The 25,306-nt window shown below is 53.3% G+C and overlaps 2 protein-coding genes across 5 annotated transcripts; one reads left to right on the forward strand and one right to left on the reverse strand.

The window, feature by feature from the left end:
• Nucleotides 1-1,598: 1,598 nt before the first annotated feature.
• MLF2 (myeloid leukemia factor 2) lies at nucleotides 1,599-20,780 on the reverse strand. 4 transcript variants are annotated; one of them, XM_063786254.1, is made up of 9 exons: nucleotides 20,711-20,780; nucleotides 5,887-5,964; nucleotides 5,527-5,656; nucleotides 5,243-5,278; nucleotides 4,318-4,371; nucleotides 3,782-3,910; nucleotides 3,453-3,612; nucleotides 2,378-2,590; nucleotides 1,599-2,155 (listed from the first exon to the last, which is right to left on the reverse strand). In XM_063786254.1, exons 2-8 carry the CDS (start codon nucleotides 5,934-5,936, stop codon nucleotides 2,403-2,405), a joined length of 747 nt encoding a protein of 248 aa, XP_063642324.1. In that variant the 5' UTR covers nucleotides 5,937-5,964; nucleotides 20,711-20,780; the 3' UTR covers nucleotides 1,599-2,155; nucleotides 2,378-2,402. The 4 variants fall into 4 exon arrangements, with proteins under 4 accessions (XP_063642324.1, XP_003313506.1, XP_063642323.1 ...); XM_003313458.5 differs by lacking the exon at nucleotides 20,711-20,780 and adding an exon at nucleotides 6,536-7,182; XM_063786253.1 differs by lacking the exon at nucleotides 20,711-20,780 and adding an exon at nucleotides 6,920-7,105.
• On the forward strand, nucleotides 19,484-24,529 carry PTMS (parathymosin). Its single transcript, XM_016922858.3, has 5 exons — nucleotides 19,484-20,320; nucleotides 23,182-23,253; nucleotides 23,500-23,578; nucleotides 23,734-23,795; nucleotides 23,969-24,529. The coding sequence occupies exons 1-5, from the start codon at nucleotides 20,276-20,278 to the stop codon at nucleotides 24,017-24,019; spliced, it is 309 nt and encodes a 102-aa protein (XP_016778347.1). The 5' UTR covers nucleotides 19,484-20,275; the 3' UTR covers nucleotides 24,020-24,529.
• Nucleotides 24,530-25,306: the final 777 nt, after the last annotated feature.

Genomic DNA, 25,306 nt, shown 5'->3' on the forward strand with positions numbered 1-25,306 from the left:
ACTCAAGACTACACATGCGCGTGTGGGCACTGGAACTAAAATCCGGGTTGAGAGGCTGGGCCTGATATTTTGTGGCTAGAAGGGCCCCACATAACTCAGGTCCAGGGAGGTGAGTGACCTGCCCAAGACCACAAGGCTGTCAGTGGCAGAGCTAAGGACTGAGGCTCCTTCAACTCCAGGTTACCTTGCTGCCTTCTCAGGACAGTGAAGAAAACGACTCCTTTCCCAGAGGAAACAGTCGTGTGCTTATCTGGACAGGGCAAGATTACACTTAAAGATGAGGGCTGTGAAGCCAGGCATAGCAGCTCACATCTGTAATCCCAGCACTTTGGGAGGCCAAGGCAGGTGGATCACTTGAGTCCAGGAGTTCGAGACCAGCCTGGCCAACATGGTGAAACCCTGCCTCTACTAAAAATACAAAAATTAGCCGGGCGTGGTGGTGTGCGCCTGTAGTCCCAGCTACTCAGGAGGCTGAGGCAGGAGAATCTCTTGAACTGGGGAGGTGGAGGTTGCAGTAAGCTGAGATCACGCCACTGCTTGGGTGACACAGCAATACTCCATCTCAAAAAAAAAAAAAAAAAAAAAAAGATAAAAAGATGAGGGCCATGGCTGCTGAGTTCCATCATCCACAGTTCAGAGCCCAGGTGGTGGTGAATAATCCACACTAGATTGACTTCTGGGATTCCTGGATTCTTTCACCACTGGGTTCCCTTCACCCGGTCATGCATCTTCACCAGCCTAGCCTACTTACTGAGATTTAGTAACTGCACTGGACTAGGACACCAGTGCCTGGTTGTTGAGCTCAACTTCATCTCTCTGCTTGCTGAGTCACTGGACAAATCCTCCTTATCCTCTTGAATCTACTCGTCCATGAGACACGGGAAGATCCTCCCTTCCCTGAGAGGACCCAGAGCCTTAGGTATCTTTGTGTCCTTACCAACTGAAAAGAACTCAAGACTTTCATGAAGAGGAAACCATTATCAGACTCTCCTACACATTTGTCATCATTAAGTAAGTTCCCAAGAGAAACAGAGTGACCCATTTGGCTGGGCAAAGCAAGAGCAAACGTCTTGAGAAATTTGAGCTCCTCATGCCCTTCCAGTCCTGCTCAGGTTCCAGGTTAGTTTTCTTCTCTAGGCTCCTTCCCTGGGCTCAAATTCTCAACTACTGTGGGTGGAGGGTTTGTGGAACGCTGCAGACCAGAGTTCTTCCCCTCTGAAGGCCTGTGTAGGGTTATCTGAAGTGTTTCCACCCAGAGTGCAGGAAAGAAACTCTGTCCAAGGGGCAAGGGGCAGCAAGTTCTGCAGGCACCCATGTGAGATGCCCAACACATCCCTGAAGAGCAAAGTTACAGCAGAATGTGAGGGAAGAGCCAGCGAGAGAGGTGCTCATGTCTCACGCCCCAGCCTAGCCCAGCCAAGTGCTGATGGCCTGCACCTGCCAGTGCTGATGGTCTGTCCGTACCAAGGAGATGTGGGCTTGAACTCTGAGGTACGAAGACTACAAGTGGAGACGAGGAAAAGTGAGAAGGTAACTTCAGAGGAGACAGCAGGGTTGAATTGAACAGGAAAAGATCAAAAGTACAGCCAGAATCCCACTTGGTCTTTCTTCCATTCTCCTTTATTCCATAAACACCTAGTTACAAGTTGCACAAATCAAAAAATAAAGGCAGAGAAGGGTGTAGGGAAGATTCTTTTGATGTGTGTGGGCAGGAGGAGGGAGAGAGTTAGGAACCAGTCTGCTCCTTCCACAGCCCTAGATAGGGCTACGGCCCCTCAGTGGGGGCTCTGAGGAAGAGGTGGGCAAAGATCCAGGGTAGCTGAGGGATGGAGGGGGCCCCTAAACCCAGAGCTCACCCCAAAATGCATTGACCCTTCAATGCATGGCAGGAGTAGGATGGGAAAGGTGAGGGGGTTTGAAGATGGAGTGGCAGAATGAAAAATCAAGTCAGTAGATGCAGAGGCGAAGTCATCAATGGTAAACCAGGAGATTAAAGAAGGAAAAGGTAGGGAAAGGGCGCCGTGAAAGGTTCTCCCTGAGACCCCCAGGGAGAGGTGGGGGCCGGCTTGCCTGTTAATTTAATATTAAATTGGGGATGGGAATCAGAGAGGAAAAAGTTATTCAGGGGATGATTTCTCAGCCTCTCAGCCTGTACCTGGAGGGGGAAAGAGAGAGGAGCACAAGTCAAAAGGAAGAAAAAACTTACGTTAAGAGTCAGGAGTTGGGGTTTAATCCCCTATGTCAGTGAGAACATTGTTCTCTTTCCACGTCAACTCGTACTACCAAAGGCAGCTCCTGCGGGAGCCTGAACTGAGCCTGCCTGGCAGCCGAGGACCGTCCGCAGGTGCACCCCACCCTCCTTACTCCTGATACTTACAAGAGAGGCTGAGGGCCCGGGGCCCTCACCAGTCATAGCGGCGGGACTGTCGGGAAGGGGAGTCCTCAGGTCCCTGGATGGCCAGGCGGGGAGGCCCCTCCGCCCTTCGTCCCCCAGCCCCTGAGGACTCAAGCCGCCGAAACTCCAGGGGACGCTGCTGCCGGAATCGGGACGTCTCCCGCCGCCACTCGTCATCAAACGCTGCGGCCTCACCTGGAAAGGACAGAGTAGACACGAGGCCTGTGTGCGGCCTGGCTCCTGGAGGCCGATGTGCGAGCGAGCCACAGCTTTTCCGGCCAAAGCAGCGAAGGCTGAGTGTGCGTGCAGGGATGGGTGGGGTGGCAATTCCCTTAGCTCTTTTGGTTTCTGCACGGTCCCAGGAAGCCACCGGTAGGCCTAAGGTGGCCCACTGGAGGAAGAAATCAGAATGGGATTATTCTTCAGTTCAGGTTCACAGTCCTATGTGCACACTAGGTGCTTAATAATTGCGGATTTGAAAAAGATAAAGGGGAGAAAGAAACGGATCAAGGTGGAGAAGGGTGTCACACTATCAATACGGAACTTCAGGGACAAAGTAGGCCCCTCACAAAGACACCGCCAGCACCTGACTCAGCCCGAGCGGAGGAGGCTCCAAGTGCAGTAAGAACATGGGACTGACAGTTGGGTGCAGTGGCTCATGCCTGTAATCCCAGCACTTTGGGAGGCCGACGGTCGGGGGGTGGATCACAAGGTCAGGAGTTCGAGAACAGCCTGCCCAACATGGTGAAACCCTGTCTCTACTAAAAATACAGAAATTAGCTGGGCGTGGTGGCACATGCCTGTAGTTCCAGCTACACGGGAGGCTGAGGCAGGAGAATTGCTTAAACCCGGGAGGCGGAGGTTGCAGTGAGCTGAGATCGCGCCACTGCACTCCAGCCTGGGCACCTGGGCAACAAGAGCGAGACTCCATCTCAAAAAAAAAAAAAAGGAATATGGGGCTGACCCAGAGCTTTGCCCCAGAAGTGTCTATGTGTTAGGGATGTCCACGGGAACTGGGTTAGGGGCTGCCAGCCAGGAAGCGGGAGGGAGGGCTCACTCTCATCCAGGTTGATATAGTCCTGCCGCTCCTCCTGGTCCCCCGTGCGATGGTTTCGGGAGCGCTGGAGGATGTGAGCCCTGTCCCGGATGTGATGCCCAATGGACATCTGCTCCAGTCCACTGTCTGAATCCCGAACAGTCCTCCGTGTCTCCCGGATCTGGGATGAGGCAGAACATGGCAGACTCAGCCGCCCCTTCCAAAGCCCTGCCTATACCATCTCAGGATAAACACACCACACACAACCCAATCTGGAAAAAAGCAGCCAGGGTTTCTGGCAGTGCCGCTCAATCCCACCTTCTCTGGGACAGGAGGGCTCCCCCACTCACCCCGCCTGGTGCCGAGCGCATCTCTGATGTCTCTTGGTAGACCTTGGGGGCACCATCACCCGTATTGGAGTAGGAGATGACAGTGGAAGATGAGAAGGTCTGGCAATTGCCTCCAGCTGTCATGTGTTCCTGAGGACAGGGTAGGTAGGGGAGGGCTGAATGGGGAGGCGTCACCCCTGGTGAAGGGATTTCACCCTTCAGCTGCCTGTTCTAGCCTGTATCTTTCTCACAAAATGCAAGAACTGAAAAAACATCAGGCCTCATCATTACCCTCCCAAATTCCTCTGAGTCCAACCACGAGCAAGAAGGACCTGAAGAGACAGGGCCTTAATTGTATGCTACGTAAGAGAGCTGCTGCTGGCTGCTTCAGGCAGGCATGACAGCAGATACAGGGTCCCAAGGCTCTCTGGTTCAATTACTTTATCCAGTACTTTACCCTTCACTAGCATACTGTCTCCCTCTTGCCTTAGAGGATGCAAGGTGTTGTCAGCCATCACTGAGAGCAAGGCCGGGGAAGGGTATGGGGCAAGTCTCACCATGTTTCCAATCATGTCATTCATCATCCCAAACATGTCCATGAAACCACCCGACTGGAGGAAAGAGATGGAAAACAGAGTCAGGAAAGCAAAGTCAGTGTTCAGAGTTGATCCTGTTTAGGAACCCACAACCCACATGGCTGCACATTTCCTTTCTCTTCTTCCTTCACATCTAGCAAGTTCTCTTTCTCATTCGTTAAAATAACCAGAATACTCGTATTTCTCCTCCTGTGAACTGCTGACCCCTTCCTCAGTCTCTGTGACTGCTCTGATCCAATTTTCCTTCTCCTGCTTGCTATATTCCCCCCATCTTTAGGAAACAAGCCAAAGTAATGGATTCTAAACTCTAAAGAGGTAAGGCATGAAATTGTTAAAACCTACCAAAAATCATCTCTATTTGGCCCTTTAACTGCACCTCCCTCCTCAAAAGAACAAATTTTGCTAGACAATTACATCTTCCTAATGCGTATGAACTTCTAGGAGTACAACAGTTAATAACATCTTTTCTTTTTTTTTTTTTGAGATGGAGTCTGGCTCTGTTGCCCAGGCTGGAGTGCAGTGGCGCAGTCTCGGCTCACTGCAATCTCCACCTCCCAGATTCAAGAGTAGCTGGGACTACAGGTGTGTGCCACCATGCCTGGCTTTTTTGGTATTTTTAGTAGAGACGGGGTTTCACCATGTTGGCCAGTCTGGTCTCGAACTTCTGACTGCAAGTGATCACCCATCTCGGCCTCCCAACAAGAGTTTAACACCTTTAACCCACAGGGCTCCTAGTACCCAACAGGCTCAGAGCTTTGTGAATGCCATAAAAAGAGAAGATTCTGGGGTTACTCATGAAACTATTCCTAAGAGGCACATTTGGGAATAATATCTAAGGGTAGAGAGTGTGTCTGAGATGGAAGGACACAGGGAGATAAAGACTCACCATTCCCAGCATCCCAAAGGGGGAGACAGCTCCAGCCTACAGGAACACATGAGGAACAGAAATTAGAGACTACATCCTATCTCTTTACAATCCCAAACTAGGCCCATGGCCTCAATTTTTTTCCATCCTCTCAAAAGGGAGTCACAAAGCCCTTTTTCCTGACCCTTTCCCCAACTCCTAGAGCATTTCACTTGCTCAGCTGGCTGTAGTGCAAGAAAATTAAGTGCTTTCCTAACCAACCTCCAACCTTTCTTTGGGTCTCAGGTGTGTCTCAGCACCATTACCTGCTGCATCCTGCGGCTGGCAGGCCTGGTCCCTGGCATGTTGCCATCTGTGATGCTGAGGAAGGGGCTATATCCAAAGCCACCTGACAACATACGGCTCATATGCTGACGGTGAATAGCAAAGGGATCCCTGTGGAGTGAGCACATAGTATGGATGGCAGAAGTGCCAAACTGTCAATCCCTCCACCACCCTGCAAAAAAATACGCACAGAGCAACAGTGGCACCGATGCCTACTTCCTGCTAGGTAGGAGCTAGGTATCCAGCCAGTTCCAACCATTCCTAGCAATGGGAACCCCGATGTCTGCCTGAACTGCTCAGAGACCTGGAGTGGGAGAGCTTGAGGGGGAGGGAATACTCACATCAGGAACATGGGATCCTCAGGCTCCACGTCCCTCATGAAGCGGAACATCCTGATCTCAGCTCCAGGGGGCTCCACACTGGAAAGATATGGAAGCTCAGATACTTGGAGGTGGCCAGGGTTTTGCACACCCACTCAGTGTAGGGACTCTCAGAGCACTGTCCTTTCCAAATCCTGTAACTGACCCCCTAAACTCCAGGGAGACCCTACTCCAGGTGTTCCACACAACCCTCTAGGGAGGGCTCTTCAAACCTCTTTCTCAATTAGGGCCATGGAAAATTTTTCCAACCCTCTCGGTTTTTCCCTCCCCCACTCAGAGCCATCCTCTTCCCAAAGCTCTGGCCGGTAGCATACTCTCCCCTCCTCCCGCCGACGACACCGTTCTAGATGAGAATGCCAAGTGCAGGTCCTCCGCCCCATTAATGACCCCAGCCACCCCGCCCCCTCCTTACACTCAGGCCTCCCCCAGGCGGGCCTCACTAAGCCCCCCGCGCCTGTCTGCGACTCCTCTAGCTCCCGCCTCCCCGCCAGGCGAGCAGGAGAGGTAGGCCTGAGCCTCTCCTCTCCCCACCCTGCATCCCGGGCTCCCAGACCCTGCAGCCCCGTGGGCCCGCTCCCGTCCGGGGCTGCCAGCTCTGCCCGAGCCTCACCAGTGCCCGATTCGGGCTCAGCGGCCCATCCGGCCGGTTTCGCTTCCCGGTACGCTGCAGGGTCAGGGTCGCGGCCCGGGACGTGGGGATTGGTCCGGGCTTGAGCTCCTCGGCCTTCCACGCCGCCTCCTCCCACAGCTGCCACCTCCGTACCCCCCCTCGGCCCACGGAGCCCGAACCTCGGCCAGGCCCGGGCGGAAGTGACGTCACGATAGACCCGCCCACCCGGGGCCGGGCCGTGGGAGCCCCGCCCCCTGGCGTGGGTGGTGAGATGGCTGGGGCCGAGTCCCAGGGGCGGCGGGGCCATTGGGCCAAGCTCAGGGGAGCAGAGCCTGAGGCCGAGAGGGGTCCCCTGGGCACGAAGAAGGGGAGCTCATTAGTAACCTCGATTTGGGTTCTGTGGACTGGAAGAGGCTCCCATAAGGCAGGGGAGGAGAAGGAGAAGAGGAATCCATTCTTCGGGAGGGACCGGGTTGGAGGTTGAACCTGGGGGCGCAGTGCAGCACGTTCTCTCTCCCTCCTCAAGGGGAAACTGGAGGACGAGGGGCAGATGCCCCTTGGGGAGAGGCGGGCTCTCTGTGGGCGACGAGGCGGGGCGGATCCCTGGGGGGAGCTTTAAGCCGACTCTACTGGAGAAGCAGTCTACCCTAGAGGGAGGATGGGCAGTTTTCCTGCGGGGGAGGCGCTTGGGCCTGTCCCCGCTTGAGGAGGAGCGTTCCTGGCAGGGCGGAGTCCCCGGAGTGACGCCGAGGAGGAGGTGAAACTCTCCAGCCCAGATCTAGTTCGGGCTTCAGAAAGTCGGATGGGGCAGAGGATCCAGGTTGGGGGGTTGGCCGCCAGATGGCGCTCCTCGGCCAGGCTGGAACCCGAGGCCCTTGAGAACTCGCGTTGGAGAGGGACCTGGACCCTCCCCCGTTACCCATCCGTGAAGGGTTGGACTGGGGAAAGGCTACAGTTCTGAAATCTATTAGTTTAATGCCACTCTCCCCTTCCTTTTACTCTAATTCTTGCGTCCTCAAGAGCTCCCAGTCCTGCACTGACCTTTCTTGGTTGCTTTCTTAGGTCAAAGGTCTAAAGTTTGGGGGAACAAAGGAGTGGAGAGCTCAGTTAACCTGGATCACCCAGGGGAGGAGCTAAAACGGGGCCCAGAAGACCTGCCTCCAAGGCCAGAGACTGATACTTTGACATACTAAATGTCTTGCATAAAATCTGGCTCTGCTGGAGAGAAGGGCCCTCCCCTTTGGGGTCAGGGCATTTGGACTGTCTAGGATGGACTTTAACCAGACTCATCCAAACTCCAGCTTTCCCTGGTTCTTTACTCTGGCTTTTAGCCATATTAGTGCTGTGTGGAGGCTGACCCAATGAGAAAGACTTGTTCCCAATAATTCCCTGGGGGAGAAAGAGGGGGTCCCTGGTGACTCAGGAAAAGGTGCTAGGAACAGGGCTTCTCACGTTTCTTTGGACTTGATCATTATTAAAGAGGAAAAAACAACAATAGAGACAGGGAGCAGAGACAGATAATTAAGATATAAGCTGGCAGACTGGCAAGTCAAAGGAAAACAGACAGAATACAAGTAAATTTGTTTTTCATTGCTATTTCTGGGGGAAGAGACTTAGTAAAATCTTCTGTCTTCCAGATCTCTGCACTTCCCACCATGCAACTTCCCCTTATCCTCTTGCCCCAAATGAAAGCAGTTTGACATGTGATCAAGAGTTGTCCCGGTAAAGGTTCTGTGGCTGAAACTTAACTAAAGAGATCCTATCCATTTTTTTTTCTTTTGTCCTCTCCTCCTTCTAAAGCAAGTTCTTTATTGTCCAGCCAATCAACAAATGTTTAAGGCCTGGCGCAGTGGCTCACGCCTGTAATCCCAACACTTTGGGAGGCTGAGGCGGGCACATCACAAGATCAGGAGTTCGAGACCAGCCTGACCAACAAAGTGAAATCCAGTCTCTACTAAAAATACAAAAATTAGCCCAGCGTGGTGGCACATGTCTGTAATCCCAGCTACTCAGGAAGCTGAGGCAGGAGAATCACTTGAACCCAGGAGATGGAGATTGCAGTGAGCTAAGATTGTGCCACTGCACTCCAGCCTGGGCGACAGTGAGACTCCGTCTCAAAACAACAACTACAACAAAAACGAAAATTAGCCGGGCATGGTAGCAAGCACCTGTAATCCCACAAGTAGGCTGAGGCAGGAGAATCACTTGAACCTGGGAAGTGGAGGTTGCAGTGAGCCGAGATCACGCCATTGCACTCCAGCCTGGGGGATAGAGCGAGACTCTGTTCCAAAAAAAATAAAAATAAAAAGCAAATGTTTAATGAGGCCTGGAACTGTCCTAGGTACATTGTATTAAGCATACATACAAAATATAAGACACAGTCTCTGCCAATTGAAGGCATACAGTCTTGTAGCCACCTTTTTCTTTTTTAGTTACCTGTTATCCGTTTGTTTTTTTTTTCAATTAAATTGTAGAGATGGGGAGTTTCATCATGTTGCCCAGGCTGGTCTCAAACTCCTGAGCTCAAGTGATTCGCCCAAACTTGGCCTCCCAAAGTGCTGGGATTACAGACATGAACCACTGTGCTCAGCCACCTGCTATCCTTTACCTACTGCCTTTAGGTGCCTAGAGTCCTTTCTCTTCTTCCTTCCAAAACTTAAGAATCTGCTGGCCAGGCGCGGTAGCTCACGCCTGTAATCCCAGCACTTTGGGAGGCCGAGGTGGATGGATCACTTGTGGTCAGGAGTTCGAGACTAGCCTGGCCAACCTGGCCAACATGGCGAAACCCTGTCTCTACTAAAAATACAAAAAAATTAGCCAGGCATGGTGGCACGTGCCTGTACTCCCAGCTACTTGGGAGGCTGAGGCATGAGAATCGCTTGAACCCAGCAGCAGAGGTTGCAATGAGCCGAGATCTTGCCACTGCACTCCAGCCTGGGCGACAGAGCAAGGCTCCGTCTCAATAAAAAAAAAGAAAAAAAAAAAAAAAAGGAAATTGTTGGCCAGGCACAGTGACTCACACCTGTATTTCCAACACTTTGGGAAGCCAAGGCAGGAGGCTTGTTTGAGCCCTGGAGTTGGAGACCAGCCCGAGCAACATAGTGAGACCTTGTCTCTTCAGTAAAAAAAATTAGCCAGGTGTGGTGGTGTGTGCCTGTAGTCCCAGCTACTTGGGAGGCTGCGGTAGGAGGATTGCTTGAGCCATAATCACACCACTGCACTCCAGCCTGGGCGACAGAGCAAGGCCCTGTCTCTAAAAAAGAAAAAAAGAAAAAAAAAAACCTCTTGAACAGGTGAGGATGAAAGAGGAAATGCAAGAGCCCATTTTCAGAGTTCTTGGAGACATACCATATAGGCAGTTGTCTACTCCAGGAATTAAAGGGATGTAATTTTGCAAGTAACCAGAGTTTGTGTCTGTCTTCCTTCTCCGGGTCTCTCCCTCTCCTTCATTTCCTTTCCTCTCTTCTCCTTCACTCTCTTCCTCTCTCCCTTCCTCCATCCCTCTTGTCTTTTCCCTCTCTCCCTACCTCTTTTTTTTTTTTTTTTTTTTTTGAGACGGAGTCTCACTCTGTCGCCCAGGCTGGAGTGCAGTGGCACGATCTCGGCTCACTGCAAGCTCCGTCTCCCGGGTTCACGCCATTCTCCTACCTCAGCCTCCCGAGTAGCTGGGACTACAGGTGCCCGCACACCTGGCTAATTTTTTTATATTTTTAGTAGAGACAGGGTTTCACCGTGTTAGCCAGGATGGTCTTGATCTCCTGACCTCATGATCTGCCCGCCTCAGCCTCCCAAAGTGCTGGGATTACAGGCATGAGCCACAGTGCCCGGCCCTTTCTTTCTTTATCTTTCTTTCTCTCTCTCTTTTCCCTTCCTCCCTCTCCTCTCCTCTTTTTCTTTCTTTCTTTTTCTTTCTTTCTTTTCTTCTCCTTCCTTCCTCTTTTTTTTTTTTTTTTCAGAGTTTTGCTCTTGTTGCCCAGGCTGCAGTGCAAAGGCATGATCTCGGCGCACCGCAACCTCCTCCTCCCAGCTTGGGTTCAAGTGATTCTCCTGCCTCAGCCTCTGGAGTAGCTGGGATTACAGGCATGTGCCACCACGCCTGGCTAATTTTGTATTTTTGTAGAGACAGGATTTCTCCATGTTGGTCAGGCTGGTCTCGAACTCCCTACTTCAGGTGATCTGCCCGCCTTGGCCTCCCAAAGTGTTGGGATTACAGGCATGAGCCACTGCACCTGGCCTGCCCTCCCTCCCTTCCTTTTTCTTTTCCTTCCTTCTTTCCTTCCTTTCTTCCTTCCTTCCTTTCCTCTTTTCTTTTCTCTTTTCTTTCCTTTCTGTCCAGTGAACTGTGGTGAACAGTGTCCCATAGGTAAGATGTAGAAGGGAGAGCAGGCCCTGCCAGGGGTGAGGCTCAATCATAAGGCAGATAAGGATTGTTGGCAAGGAAGAGAAACAAAGTTCCAGCGTTCACTGTTCTATCTGATGGAGCCAAAGTCATGAAGTCCTTGAGAGGGTACAGCTGGGCCAGAAAAGGGGTCGTCTCTTCAGATGTGAGGTCATGCCTCTGGAGCAATCCCAGGGCTGTGAGACATTAGAGTGGAGGGAGGGTGGAGGAGTGATGAGGGAATGAGGGGAAACTGAGTTTTTTGCCTGAGCGGCATGAGCGGGTGTGGCTGAGTGTGTGTGGATGTGATGTGCATTTGTGTTGGGGGAGGGAGATAAACTATATAAAGGAGCGCTAAGGTGCCCCAGGTAGAGGGGGGGGGGGAATGCCAACTCAGTGAGAGAGAAAAGTGACTTGAGAGCATTTTTTAAAAGTCAGCTTTTCAGCTTTAAAAAAAAAAAAATATATATATATATATATATATATATAGCCAAATATGTACTGAATGCCTACTCTGTGTCAAGTACTGTTCATGGTTCTGGAGATACAGTAATGATAGAAAAATAAAGCAAGGTAGAATGGGGATGGAGAACAGGCAGGCAAGCTGGGAGGCAGGCAGTTGTTGCTTTTGATGTAGGTGACTAGGGAAGACCTCACTGATGAAGTGACATTTAAGCAGAGACCTGAACAAGGTGAGAGAAATAGCTGGGATGAGAGCATTCTGGGCAGAAGTAGCAAGAGCAGGCCAGGTGCAGTGGCTCAAGCCTGTAATCCCAGCACTTTGGGAGGCTGAGGTGGGTGGATCACTTGAATCCAGGAGTTCGAGACCAGCCTGACCAACATGGTGAAACCCTGTCTCTGCTAAAAAATACAAAAATTAGGCTGGGCGTGGTGGCTCACGCCTGTAATCCCAGCACTTTGGGAGGCCAAGGCAGGTGGATCATGAGGTCAGGAGATCGAGACCATCCTGGCTAACACAGTGAAACCCCGTCTCTACTAAAAAATACAAAAAAAAAAAAAAAAAAAAATTAACTGGGTGTGGTGGCGGGCACCTGCAATCCCAGCTACTCAGGAGGCTGAGGCAGGAAAATTGCTTGAACCCGGGAGGCAGAGCTTGCAGTGAGCCGAGATCACACCACTGCACTCCAGCCTGGGCAACAGAGCGAGACTCTGTCTCAAAAAATAAACAACAAAAAAGGGTAGCAAGCACAAAGGCCCTCAAGTATGCAGGAAGGCAGAAGCATGCTTAGTGTGGTCAAGGAACAGCAAGAAGCCAATGTGCCTAGACACGTGTGAAAGAAGGAAGAGCAGTGGTGAGAGACCAGGTCACAGAGGAAGAAGGAAGCCAGTCATGTGGGACTTTCTAAGCCTTTGTAAAACCTGCGAAAGGATCACTCTGGCTGTTGTATGGAGGACAGACTGTTGGGGGAGGGGCAACAGCAGAAACAGAAAGCCCTATTAGCGTGCTGTAGCCATAATCCAGATGAGACCTGATAGTGGCTTAGAGCAGGTTAGAAGCAGTAGAGGCAATGAGAAGGGGTCGGTCGTATTCTGGATGTATTTTGAAGATAGAGCTAGCAGAATTTGCTGATGGATGGATGCAGTGTGAGAGAGGAGTCAAGGATGTTTCCAGGATTTCTGGCCTAGGCACTGCTTACACTGCCAAGTACTGTACTGAAAATGTACAAATAGTGGTTTGAGAATATGTTAAAGCGGTGACTGTTTGGAAACTCGTGACTGTGTGGCTATCCAGGATAACTGACCTGGACACTCATTTCTTGAAGCTAGCCTAAGGTAGGAGGAGATGTGGACAACAGGAATGAGGGACTTCCATACCTAGTTTGACTATAAGATATTGGATATTAGACCGTCTTGGGTAGATATGCTAATGGTACTTGTTGGCATTAGCACTGGAGTTTCAAATTATTCTTTAATCATTTCAAGAAGACATCCTGGCCGGGCACGGTGGCTCACGCCTGTAATCCCAACACTTTGGGAGGCCGAGGCAAGTGGATCACCTGAGGTCAGGAGTTCGAGACCAGCCTGGCCAACATGGAGAAACCCCGTTTCTACTAAAAATACGAAATTAGCTGGGCATAGTGGCGCATGCCTGTAATCTCAGCACTTTGGGAGGCCGAGACAGGTGGATCACGAGGTCAGGAGTTTGAGACCAGCCTGGCCAACATGGTGAAACCCCGTCTCTATTAAAGGCGGAGGTTGCAGTGAGCCGAGATGGCGCCATTGCACTCCAGCCTGGATGATAGGGCGAGACTCCATCTCAAAAAAAAAAAAAAAAATTGCTGCAGCAAAACTTTGAGGGAGTAGTGGTGTGAGGTAAGGCTACAGAGGTTAAAAGGAACCAGACCTTGAAGGGCCGTATTTGCTTGTAGAATTTGTCCTGTAGGGAAAATTACAATAGTCTGTTTATATTTTAGGTAGAAAGGCAGTTTATGCATTTCAGGAAACATCTTTGAGCTTCTACAATATTCCAGGTATGGAAATAGGTGCTGAAGATGTAAAAAAAAAAAAATTCTAAAATCATGATTGAAAACCCTAAGGAGCTTAAGCTTAAAGTCAGTGAGTGAGCCTTTGAGCAGAGGCAGGGCGGGGATTAGACAGCAGAGGAGGCACTCAAGGAATGAGGGATCTGGGGAGGGAAAGAAAAGGTGGCTGACCCCTGGGCGCGAATGTATGGGTGGAGGACAGTCCCATCAACTGAAAGAGGAAACCCAAGGGAATTTCAGTGGGAACAAGTTAGGTTTGAGGAGCTGTGTTGCATCCGGGGAGAACTGAACAGAACAGAACTGGAATCATGACTCTGGAACTCCGGAGAGAAGCTAGTGCCAGAGAGTTTAAAGTGTGTTTGAGGTGTGTGTTGGCAGTGCGACTTAAACCCATTGCAGTATAACATGGAATAGTTTAGGGAGTCTGTGAAGAGAGAACAGGACCTCTGAGATTGAAGTCACCTGGGAGGGTTCGGTGGACACTGTCATCGTCTCCTTCTGGTCATGAAATCCTCCCTTCCTCAGTCTTCTGGGCAAAACAAGTCTTTAGCTGTTACTCCTTGTCCTATTTTCCCTTGCCTTTTCATTTTTACTGGTCCCCTGGATCAGCCACACAGTCTGTTTAATCTATGAAAATGTGAACACTCTGAACAAACACACACCTATGGTAAAGTATATGCCAACAGTGGCCCTGATGACCTGAAACACAGCAGCCAGAGTTGCTCCCTGACTTTCTACTTAAGGATTACTGGTGATGGAGGTTGAAAAGGTGGAAAAAGAGGCAGTTTAGGGCCAAGGCCTAAAGTGGTGCTATCCCATATGGGAAAATAGCCACTAGCCACATGTGGCTACTTAAATTTAATTAATGGCCGGTAGCGGTGGCTCACACCTGGAATCCCAGCACTTTGGGAGGCCGAGGTGGGCGGATCACGAGGTCAAGAGATCGAGACCATTCCTGGCCAACATGGTGAAACCCCATCTCTACTAAAAATACAAAAATTAGCCAGGCATGGTGGCGCGTACCTGTAGTCCCAGCTACTCGGGAGGCTGAGGCAGGATAATTGCTTGAATCCTGGAGGTGGAGGTTGCAATGAGCCGAGATCGTGCCACTGCACTCCAGCCTGCCAATAGAGCGAGACTCCGTCTCAATAAATAAATTTAATTAAAAGGCCGTGCGCGGTGGCTCATGCCTGTAATCCTAGCACTTTGGGAGGCCGAGGTGGGCAGATTGCCTGAGCTCAGGAGTTCGAGACCAGCCTGGGCAACATGGTGAAACCCCGTCTCTACTAAAATACAAAAGAAATTAGCAAGGTGTGGTGGCGTGTGCCTGTAGTCCCAGCTACCTGGGAGGCTGAGGCAGGAGAATTGCTTGAACTTGGGAGGCAGAGGTTGCAGTGAGCCGAGATCATGCCACTGAATTCCAGCACTCCAGCCTGGGTGACAGAGTGAGACTCTGTCTCTACAAAATAATAATAATAATAATAATTAAAAGTAAAAAAATTCAGTTCCTCAGTTGCGCTAGCCACATTTTCAAGTGTTCAGTAACCACACGACTAGTGGCTACTATGTTGGAAAGTGCAGATAAAGAACATTTCCATCATCACAGAAAGTTTTGTTGGACAGAGCTGGAAGGCACCCATAAATGTTGCCTTCCTTCTGGACTTTGTTGAAGGCCCATGAAGACATGTTGAAGAGTGAATGTAGGGGAGAAATTGAAGGCAGGACAGAGAGAGTCAGGCAATAGCAAACTATTCTAGGTGTAAAAGCAAAGGCGAGGCCGGGTGCGGTGGCTTACACCTGTAATCCCAGCACTTTGGGAGGCCAACACAGGTGAATCACGAGGTCAGGAATTTTAGACTAGCCCGGCCAAGATGGTGAAACCCTGTCTCTACTAAAAATACAAAAATTAACTGGGCGCAGTGGCGGGTGCCTGTAATCCCAGCTACTCAGGAGGCTGAGGCAGGAGGATAACTTGAACCCGGGAGACAGAGGTTGCAGTGAGCCGAGATTGCGCCACTGCACTCCAGCCTGGGGAATAGAGCAAGACTCTCTCTCGGGGAAAAAAAAAAAAAAAAGGCAAAGGCATTCCCGAAGGAGGGCAGGGGGAATAAGAAAAGCCAATCAAGATTCTGAAGAAGGGCCCACGTGTGGTTCACGCCTATAATGGAGGCTGAGGTGGGTGTATGGCTTGAGCCCAGGGGTTCGAGACCAGTCTGAGCAACATGGTGAAACCCGATCTCTATGAAAAATAAAAAAATTAGCCAGGTGTGGTGGGGCGTCTCCAGTCCTAGCTACTGAGGCTGAGGTGGGAGGATCACTTGAGCCCCTGGAGGCAGAGGTTGCAGCGAGCTGAGATCGTGCTACTGTGCTCCAGCCTGGGTGACAGAGTGAGACCCTGTCCCCAAAAAAAAAAAAAAAAAGAATCTGAAGGAGAGGTACAAAGGTGAAACCCATTCTTTTTTTACTGGGGAGAAATTTCATGGAGAAAAGTAGGAAAACCACAGAAACTTTGGTTGTGATGTTCAAAACATAAGAGACTTCCAACCAGGACATCTTCCCAGTAGTTACTGGGAAGATCTCAAGTCAGACGGAGGGAAGCCAGTATCCTGGCAGCATGTTGTGTTTTCCCAGCTTCCTTGAAGAAGGTTGAGAGAGCTGTGAGATTGAGTCCAAAATGGTGCCACTGGGCTAGGAAATAGATGGTTTATTGAGCTTTCTTGTTTGTCCCTGGTGTGGCGCTAGATACTATGCCACAGGAGACATGGGTGGAAGACCAAGGAAGGCGGTTGGGTGTTGAGAACAACATATGGGAAAAAGGGATACGGGTCTGCAAAGTCAGGAGGAATCAGGGAGGCACTGCAGAAAAGGAGTACCCACGGAGACGGGACGCATGATGGATGTGCCTTAATGTTGCTTGGAAGATTCTCTCTCCTTATTTTTAACACCCACGGAGGTAACACACTCAATCATGATCCGGCCAGGTGCGATGACTCATGCCCGTACTCCCAGCACTTTGGGAGGCCGAGGTGGGCAGATCACCTGAGGTCAGGAGTTCGACACCAGCTTGGCCAACATAGTGAAACCCCGTCTCTACTAAAAATACAAAATTATCCAGGTGTGGTGGCACATGCCTGTAATCCCAGCTGCTTGGGAGGCTGAGGCATGAGAGTTGCTTGAACCCAGGAGGCAGAGGTTGTAGTGAGTGGAGATTGTGCCACTGCACTGCAGCCTGGGTGACAGAGTGAGACTCTGTCTCAAGACAACAATGATAAACATGATCGAAGTTAGGCTAATTTAGGTCTTCCTCTAGGACTCCATCTCCTCTCAACTCTCCACTGACTTTCGTTTTGAAAAGTTTTAGATTGAAAATAAAAAAAGCAAAGGAAAATGGGGTAAATGGGGGATAGAAAATGAGGTCACTGGGAATGGAATGGGGATAAAGTAAAACGAGGAGTGGAGATAGCCCCCCCCCAACTTTCAGGTCTCTGTCTTCCAAGGCCTTGAATGATAACTAGGCCTTCCTTACCCCTTAACCAACAGGAGAAATAGGCACACTGAAAAAATCCAGGAAGCTGGAGAGGGGGAAGAATTCACCAAGAATGAGATGGAAATAACTAGAATTGAACACTTCCCACACATGGTATCAAGGTAAATTTCTAGGATGTCAGGCCAGAAGTCATCGTTTCCAGGGGGCTCAGACCTTCCTTGTTCTCACCTGGTCACCTTTTTCCCGCTTTCAGAAAATGTGTAAGAAGCACATGCTTCCCCCATTCAACTAGTGGGAGAAATTCTCAATTGGACTGTAGAGTAAGGTAATTCTAGGAATAGGCAAGCCTCCACAAAGCCTCAGAAATAGTTCCACAGAGAAAAGCAAACACAGGCCATTTAGCACCGTTGGCCCCAGAGGCTCTGAGGCTAACCCCTAGGACTGTCGGGTGGCTTTCAGATCCCACTCACTCCACATTCATCCCAAGTCTCACTTCCAGCTTCTTTCTCATGAAGCCAAGACTTCAGAAGACTGGTTTGTTGTCCAACCAGAGAGAGATGGCTAAAGGATGCTTCATCCACCAGGAAAGGAATTCGATCCAGGCCTCCAGCTTTCTAGATCTTTTCCCTGGGGTCCCTCGGACCCTAGTGTTCAAGCTCTTAGATTCTCAAGGCACTCCCTTGGGCTTTGGGGCAGGATTCCCATTCTCTGCCTCTCCATCTCTCTGGAATTTTCCACTGCAGCTGCCTCTGCTCCCAGACACCCCTCCCTGGGCAAAATTCCCGGCTCCCTCCGCCTCCCCTTCCCTAATCACACCTCATTCCCACCCCCAGCCCTGAGGCCCAGCCCACAGTCCGGCCCACAGCCCACGCTAACCCTGGTGGTCCCAGTTAGAGAAGTGGGAGGCCAGGTCCCTTATGGAAGGGTGAGAGGGAGTGTCCCAGCCTCTCTTTAGGGCGGGGAGAAGGGACACTGGAGGGGCCGGTCCCCTGTGGGGCTGGAGTTGGGGGAGTGGCCCTCCTCACATCCCCATATAAGGCAGGGCAAGCAGTTAGGCTTCTGGATTGGCTGATTCAAATGAGCATTCCACCTGGCAACAGGGTTTCTATTGGCTATCAGGAAAAATAGGAGGAAGGTGGATGGAGGTTGTTGGTGGCGGTGATTGGAGGGGGGAGGGGAGTGGAGGTGACCGGAGTGGGGGGCGGTTACCAGGGCAACAGGGTAAGAGCCCAGCAGGGTGTCCGAGACAGCAGGCGGGGCTGGGAGGTGGAGTGGAGGGAAGAGGAAAGGAAGGCGGGAGGGAGAGGAAAGAGCCTGATGGGGAGGGAGCGAGACTGGGAGACTGGGTTGTTGGGGGGGGGGGGAGTAGCAAAGGATCGAGGAGAGGGAGATAAATGAAGCAAGAGGAGTACAGAGATGGAGACGGTGAGAGACGGCTGAAGACATCAGCCAGTGAGTCAGAGAAACAGATTGAGAGAGGGACATGGAAAGATCTCAGAAAAGATGGACAGAGTCCGGCAAGGAAAAATCCTGGATGGGGCCCCAAGATTTTTGAGGAGACTGAGACTGAAATATTGATAGAAAAGTCAGAAAGAGAAACTGGGAGGCGTGTACATCAAGGGACCAAAAGATGGTGTATTTAAGCACTCAAACACAAAATAATGATAATGATCATCAACGTAGTTTTTTATTAATAAAATGAAAATAAGATGAGGAATAATGATAATGACAGACAAATATGGGAGTGCACGCACACCAAAGGTCTTTTTCCAAACCCCAGCCTTCCACTCTGTCCACCTTCCTGACCTTTAATACACAACCCAGCCCCTGTTCCCTTCTGAAATCCCAAGCTTTTCAAAATGACTCAAAGATACCGAGATTGAGGGCGAGGAGCTGAGGATGTGTGGAATAGGGTGGGGCTGGAACTCCAGACCTGGACCTGTATTATATTTGCAAAGGAGGCAAATATAACCCAGAAAGGCTAGGGAAGATGGCAGCAGAGGAATGAGAAAAGCTAAAGGATGGAAAATGTAAAAAATGAGGACAGAAAGAGGAGTTGAGGAAAGCCAGCCAAGAATAGAGGGCCAGGTGCCTGACTCAGATAAGACAAGAGCAGGGTTGTCTGGGAAAGATAGGGAAAGAGACCAGAGGTGGAAGGGCAGAAGAGAGTCAGTGAGGAGTGGAGAAGAGGTGAGAGAAGAATGGGAGCGATTCGAGTTATAATTGGTTGTGAGGGAGGGGTCTAGGTACAGATGACTGAGGACGGATGAAGAGAAATAGAAGGACCAGGCGAATAAAAGTGAGGTGAGACGGGCGAATAAGAGAGGTAGAAGATGGAAGAGAGCTGGAAGACAGCAAAGGAGACCAGGGGGCCTGACTCCCCCCGGCTCACAGCACGGGGCCAGGAAGGGAGGCACCCGGCAAGGGTCACAAGTGTCAATCTGGCGGGACAGAAGGCTGGGCCGCCCTTTCTGCCCTCCCACCCCTCCTCAAGGCCATCCAGAGAATGTGGATGGAGGATGAGAGGGGGAAATCCGGCGTGGTGTGGAAGGAGCGCCCGAACCCTCTTCCTCTTCTTTAAGCTTTTGGTTTCTCAAATACCTGCCCTATCTTCCCATCTGCTCCCCTCACCCCACCCCTTGGCAAAATCCCAGGGCTTTTTTTGGGGTCAGTAGGATTCTGGCCACCTCTCCAGTCCGCCCCCAAAAGCCAGACTCCACATTCGCAGGCAGTAGGTTGGGATTTGGAAAGGTGCCTCCCCGCAGGAACCCCACCCCTTCCCACCTCCTCGCCCCACTCTTTCTCCGCGGCCGTCAGTCTCTCCATTTCCCCCTCCTGGTCTCGTCCTCCCTCCCGACTCCCTAGCTCTCCCTCCCCTCGCTTTCATCCTCCTATCCCCACCTCTCCAACCTCCTCTTTCATCCCCCTCCCCTCTCCTCTCCTCCCCGCTCCCGCCTGCCCCACCCCTGGGAAGCCCCTCCCGTCGGGCAGCGCCGCCTTATAAGCGGGTTCCCTTCCCGGGGGCGGCAGCGGCTGGTCGGCGGCAGCTCTGCTGGTGCGGGGGCGGCGAGCCCGGGATCGAGCTACCGCGGCCGAGCGCGCCGGCCACTGCCTGCACCGCCCTTCCGCCCGCCCTCCGGACGGCCGCAGCCCTGCGGGTCTCCGCTCCAGACCCACCCCCGCCCCACCCCGCGCGCCTCTGCCGCCTCTTCCAGAGACCCAGCTTGCCGAGCGGCCGCCGCTGCCGCTGTCGCCGCCGCCGCCGCCACCGCGCCAGGTTCCGGCCGCGGCCACCCTCCGCCGTCCAGGGCCCCTCCGTCTTGGCCCCGGGACCCCGGCTCCCCGCCAGCCCCGGCCCCGGCCCCGGCACCATGTCGGAGAAAAGCGTGGAGGCAGCGGCCGAGTTGAGCGCCAAGGTACGGGCGGGGGCGGCGGCGGCCCGGACCTCGCGCAGCCCTGGGGCCCGGCGCGGTCCTTCGCCCCAGGCCGCCACCGACGGCCCCGCGCGGCCTTTGCGCCCGGGTCCTGGCGGACCCCACTGCGCCCTCCCACCGCTCCCCGGCCCGGAGCTCCTTTCCCGGCTCCGCGCGGCTAGCGCCAGCGCCCTCTAGCTGCCCTGCGCGCACCACGGCGTCCGGCCTCGCCGCTCCGGTCGCGCCGGCCCCCGCAGCCGTCCCCACCCCTCTTCGGCCCCACCTCGCTGACCGGATCCCGTCCGGCTTCCCGTCCGAACGCCCCGAGTCTCACTTTGCCGCGCCCCCTCCCTGCGCCCCGCTGCCGCGTCTTTCCTTGCAACCTGACCTCACCTTTCCTCGCTAAGCGGTTTGAGATCCTCAAGTGTAAACAGGACTCTCCCTGGAGGCTGCTCCTCCGGGCCCCTCCCCGCGGCCCGACCGTCGCTCGCTTCTCTCCCCGGACGGCGGCCGCCTCTGTTTTCTCGTTCCCTCCCCTCAGCTGGCTTTCAGCTTTCTTTTCTCTTCATCGTCCCCTTCCCGCATACACACTGAAAGAATCTCTAATTCCTAAAAATTAGAAGCGGGGCAGGACTAGCCTTCGAAAAAGCCGAGGCTGGGCATTGCATGGCATTGCGTCGAGCTGTCCTCGCCCTCATCAGCTCCCTTCCCCGGCCCCATCCGTTCGCCCTTGCCTCTCTTCCAGCCTTCCTCTAATTTCCCCAGGGAACCTGCGGAGTGTCGCTTTGGGAAATTAACGCGGCCGGGGTTTGGGGGCTGGGAGCCCTATCTTGTGTGTGTATGTGTATGGCGGGGTGGGGGGGGGGGGCGCGGTGGTTGCTGAGGGGCCGTCACACAGGTCTCCCGGAGGCCCGCGGAGTGAAACGGGGGGAGCCAATGGGATTAACGGCGGTGGGAGAGGGGCTGTGTGCGATCTGCCAAGGTGCGCCCGTGTGGCCCTCCGGCGGGCTGTGCGGTGGCATGTGACTTCACTGAGTAGGTGTCTTTGTATGTCTGAAATCCAGCGAGTGTGTGGGACTGCCCGTGTCAGTTACATGTGTGCATGTGGAGACGTAGATGTTCTGGAGCCATGTTGTCGCTTTGTGAGTGCTGAGTGGCTCCGCTGTGCTCCCGTGCTGTCTCAAGAGTGTGGACCAGAATGGCCCAACGCTGGGCCATGTGTCTCCCATCGCGTGGGTGCTCCTCTCTAACTGTGTCTGTGCATGGCTGTCGGCCGGTGTCGGTGTGTGTGCCTGTGTTGAGTAAATGAGGCCAGAGGGCTGCTTAGCGGAAGACCTAGGGCCCAGGTCACATATTCTCCTGGAAAAGGGATCATGGAAGGACAGTGACCAGAAGGACAGAACAGGGGAGGAGAGGGCCCGGCCCCTTGAACTTTGGTCTCTGGTATTCTCCCTCCCTGCATCAGCCCAGATGGGAAAGTCAGGCCAGGGCCATACAGACTTTTGGTGCTGGGGCCCCCAGAGAGAAGCTAACCAGCTCTTTGCTCTCCTGGCCCAGGACGTAGGGAAGACCCCCCTAGGTAGTGGAAATGCCATACTGACCTTGTGGCACAGAAATGAAGACCTCACGGTGGGGTGGAAGGGCACCCTCTCTGGAGTGAGAGTGAAGAGTTCTGAGCTACCCTTAAAGGGAGAAGGGAATTGAGTGCCCCCCAGGGCAGCTGTTCTGCACCAGGCTCCTCTCCTATCCCCTATCCTGTTCCAGAAAGGACCCCCCACCCAGCCCAGGGTGATCTCACACAGGAGACTTCCATTCACATGGAATCAGATACACAGCGTGGCACACCAACACCAGATCAGATCACACAAGGACACCTACCGTGTTACACTGTGCCTGCCAAGGAGTGGGTGGGGAGAGCACTGGAATCTGAATTGGGAGGCTAGTGTAGTGTCCAGAAGGGACTCAGATGTGCCATATCAGCACAGGACGTCAACCTGTGCCTGCTAGGATCTTGGGGTGAAGGAGAGGGGCTGGCTGGTGGGAGGGTCTACTAGACTGGTCCCTCCCTCTTCTCCATTCCTATTCCACCCCAGTCACAGACCTTGTTTGTTGCTCTCTCCTTGTTTCCCACGCCTGCTACTCTTCCCCTCCTTGTTTTCTCTTCTACTTCACCTACATTTCCACCGTAAATGGCTACTTCCACTACACCCATGCATACACCATGGGAGGCAGGGATAGAGGAAACTACTTGAACTGTTTTGGGGCGGGGAGGGCAGAAAGTGGGAGGGGTGCTGGGAACGTGCAAAGGTGTACTGTTTGGCCAAGTAGGGGCCTGAGGATTAGGGAGACACAGATGGAGAGAAACAAAGACCTTAGAAGCTGAAGGGGAAGCTGGGAGGGATGCCCAGGAGAGCGAGTCCTCAGGAAAAGGCCCCAGAGGTAGACAAAAGGCAGAGCTGGGCGGGCAGTCGGGGGGCAGGCAAGGGAGGCGGAGGGACACAGGAGGGGGTGGGGCACTGAGGCTGCAAGCAGATGGAGAGGATTTGCTTTGCTGAGCTGAACTCTTCAGCCAGTGAGGTTTGGGAGAACTTGATGGGGGTGGGGATCATTACCCTGGTTGCCCGCTCCTGCTTCTTCATCCCTTTCCCACCTCACCTTGGGTCTTGGGGAAGGAGGTGTTTGGTCTCAACCCCTTCATGGCCCTAATGTAAGGACCCTAGGGCCCCTATTCTGTCTCTAAGCTGTGGCCACCTTATTCAGTTCACACACCTCTAAGCTCACTACAGAGGGAGAACTGGGGCTGCAGGGGCTTAGGGGCTGCAAGCCATTTGTGGTGAGAAAGGTGACCTCTTTCTCCTTTGCAGGACCTGAAGGAGAAGAAGGAGAAGGTGGAGGAGAAGGCAAGCCGGAAAGAGCGAAAGAAAGAAGTGGTGGAGGTGCGGAGGGGTGGGGGAGAGGACCACATCGGCCCTACCATCCTCCCTCCCAATCATCTCATCCTTCCTCTGCTTTCCTTCCGAGGGTGCTGGGTCCTGCCGTTCCCCTGAGCCCTCTCATCCTTGCTGCCCCACCCTGTGGCCCATCCCAAGTCCTTTTATCACCCAGTCTCCAGTCCCATTGGTGGTGATGGTGGGCAAGGCATGCAGCCAGCCTGAGGCTACTCCCTCTCCTGGTCCCCACAGGAGGAGGAGAACGGGGCTGAGGAGGAAGAAGAAGAAACTGCCGAGGATGGAGAGGAGGAAGATGAAGGGGAAGAAGAAGGTGGGGAGGGGCAGGGGAGGCTGGGCTGGCCAAGTCCGGGCTCAAAGGAGCAGAGTCAGGGTGGGTTTGAAGACCTGAAGCAGGGCTGAGGGCGACCACGGGGGCTCTGCCGGAGCTTCCTGCCCTTCCCCAATGACCCATTTCTGGCTCCTCAGATGAGGAAGAAGAAGAAGAGGATGACGAAGGGCCCGCGCTGAAGAGAGCTGCCGAAGAGGAGGTTTGGGCTGGGTTGCTGGGCCTGAGGGGCTGTCAGGGATGCAGCCGGGCTGGGCGCCCTTCGGATTTGGACCCAGATCCCTGTGCGGCAGGGGTGGGGGCTGGAACAGGACCGGGACAGCGGGAGGTCTCCCCTCCCATTTTACAGCTCCCCCATTCTCTCCCTCTCCACAGGATGAAGCGGATCCCAAACGGCAGAAGACAGAAAATGGGGCATCGGCGTGAGCCCCTGCCAACAGGCTGGGGTTGGGAGGCCTCTCTGGGCCTGGAGGTGGGGGTGGGGGCAGACAAGTCCAGCCACTCTTCACCTGGCTCCCTGCTCTGGGCCCTGCACCAGAGCTGCCACCCTCTTCTTTCTCCCCAGCCTTCTCATTTCCGCCTCTCCAGACACTGCGCCCTCCACCCTCACTCTGCCATTGTTCCACCTCCTGACCTGCTCCATCTGAGCTCTCCAGCTGGCCCCCAATTGCTCCTCTCTCTCTTTGCTCTCTTTCTCCCTCCCCTACCAGCCTCATTCTTCCTCCGGTAGCCTCTCCCACCTAACCTCTGCATCCCCCAGCCTCATGTTCTGCCCCATCCCTATCCTGCCTGATCCCTGGATCTCCCTCAGATCCCCTCTTCTCAGACAGCGCCAGGCCGGGGTGGGGCCGGGGTTGGGGCCGAGCCCCACAGCTGCCCCCCTCCCCTCCCTTTTTGTATAATTTAATAAAGAAATGGTCGCGCTTCTGTTTTTAACCTGTCTCCTGCTTTCCCGGGGGGTCCAGTCAGTGCGACAAAAGGGTAGAGAGGGAGGAGGGTGGCTGACCTCCCATTCTGCCAGGACCCTTCCCTTTGATACAAAAGCAGCAGCACACTCCTACCACCCACGACTCAAGAAGACAAGATCAGCCCTCCAGGGGTGGCCCGGAGCCCAGCTCTTCTGAGAGCTGACTTATGTCCTGTTTTGGATTCTCAGGGATGCTCCTCCCCAGCAATACACACTTCCCTGCTAACCCACACAAGACCTAGACACTGCTGAGCCCAGTGGAAAGCTACCAGCTCTATTGTGCTGAACCAGGCACAGAGAAACAGCCCAGAAACAGGAAGTCCTGCCCCTGAGCTGGGAGAGGGCTGGTAGTCCTGGGTCTCAGCCTGCTAGGATCTGGAGTGAGCTGCCTGGCATCAGAGATGCCCTCTGCCTGGCATGGAAGCGAGCTCCTTCCAGTCAAGCAGGGAAATCCTGGGTCTCGTGTCATCCCCAGGTCGGCTGTATGTTTGGTCACCTGCCCTCCAACTCTCCCTGGGCTGGGCTCCCCTGGGGAGCGGGAGTTGTATGACTCTTGTCAGTCTCGGGCCTTCCCTAGTCCCACTGCCTCTGTTTCCCCTGAGCTTGATCTCTGTTAGGAGATTTCTAAGATTTCTGCATTTCTCCATCTCCGCATGACCCTTGCCTTCTCCTCTTGGTTCGGAACCTCTGGACTGGAGGATGCTTCTGAGTGCATGGGGACCTGAGTTGGAGTGGGGAGGGGTGTT

The sequence above is a fragment of the Pan troglodytes genome, chromosome 10 (genome assembly GCF_028858775.2).
Source record: "Pan troglodytes isolate AG18354 chromosome 10, NHGRI_mPanTro3-v2.0_pri, whole genome shotgun sequence".
Taxonomy (NCBI): domain Eukaryota; kingdom Metazoa; phylum Chordata; class Mammalia; order Primates; family Hominidae; genus Pan; species Pan troglodytes.

What these genes read in the sequence shown, in the direction of transcription:
- PTMS (XM_016922858.3), top strand. Translation starts at nt 20,276, where the DNA reads ATGTCGGAGAAAAGCGTGGAGGCAGCGGCCGAGTTGAGCGCCAAG. An exon ending in AGATGAAGGGGAAGAAGAAG is followed by an intron (nt 23,579 to 23,733) that starts GTGGGGAGGGGC and finishes CTGGCTCCTCAG; the next exon opens with ATGAGGAAGAAGAAGAAGAG. An exon ending in AGAGAGCTGCCGAAGAGGAG is followed by an intron (nt 23,796 to 23,968) that starts GTTTGGGCTGGG and finishes CCCTCTCCACAG; the next exon opens with GATGAAGCGGATCCCAAACG.
- MLF2 (XM_063786253.1), bottom strand. Translation starts at nt 6,990, where the DNA reads ATGGATTCCTCTTCTCCTTCTCCTCCCCTGCCTTATGGGAGCCTCTTC. An exon ending in CCAGCCGCAGGATGCAGCAG is followed by an intron (nt 5,279 to 5,526) that starts GTAATGGTGCTG and finishes GTGTTCCTGTAG; the next exon opens with GCTGGAGCTGTCTCCCCCTT. An exon ending in CCTTTGGGATGCTGGGAATG is followed by an intron (nt 4,372 to 5,242) that starts GTGAGTCTTTAT and finishes TCTTTCCTCCAG; the next exon opens with TCGGGTGGTTTCATGGACAT.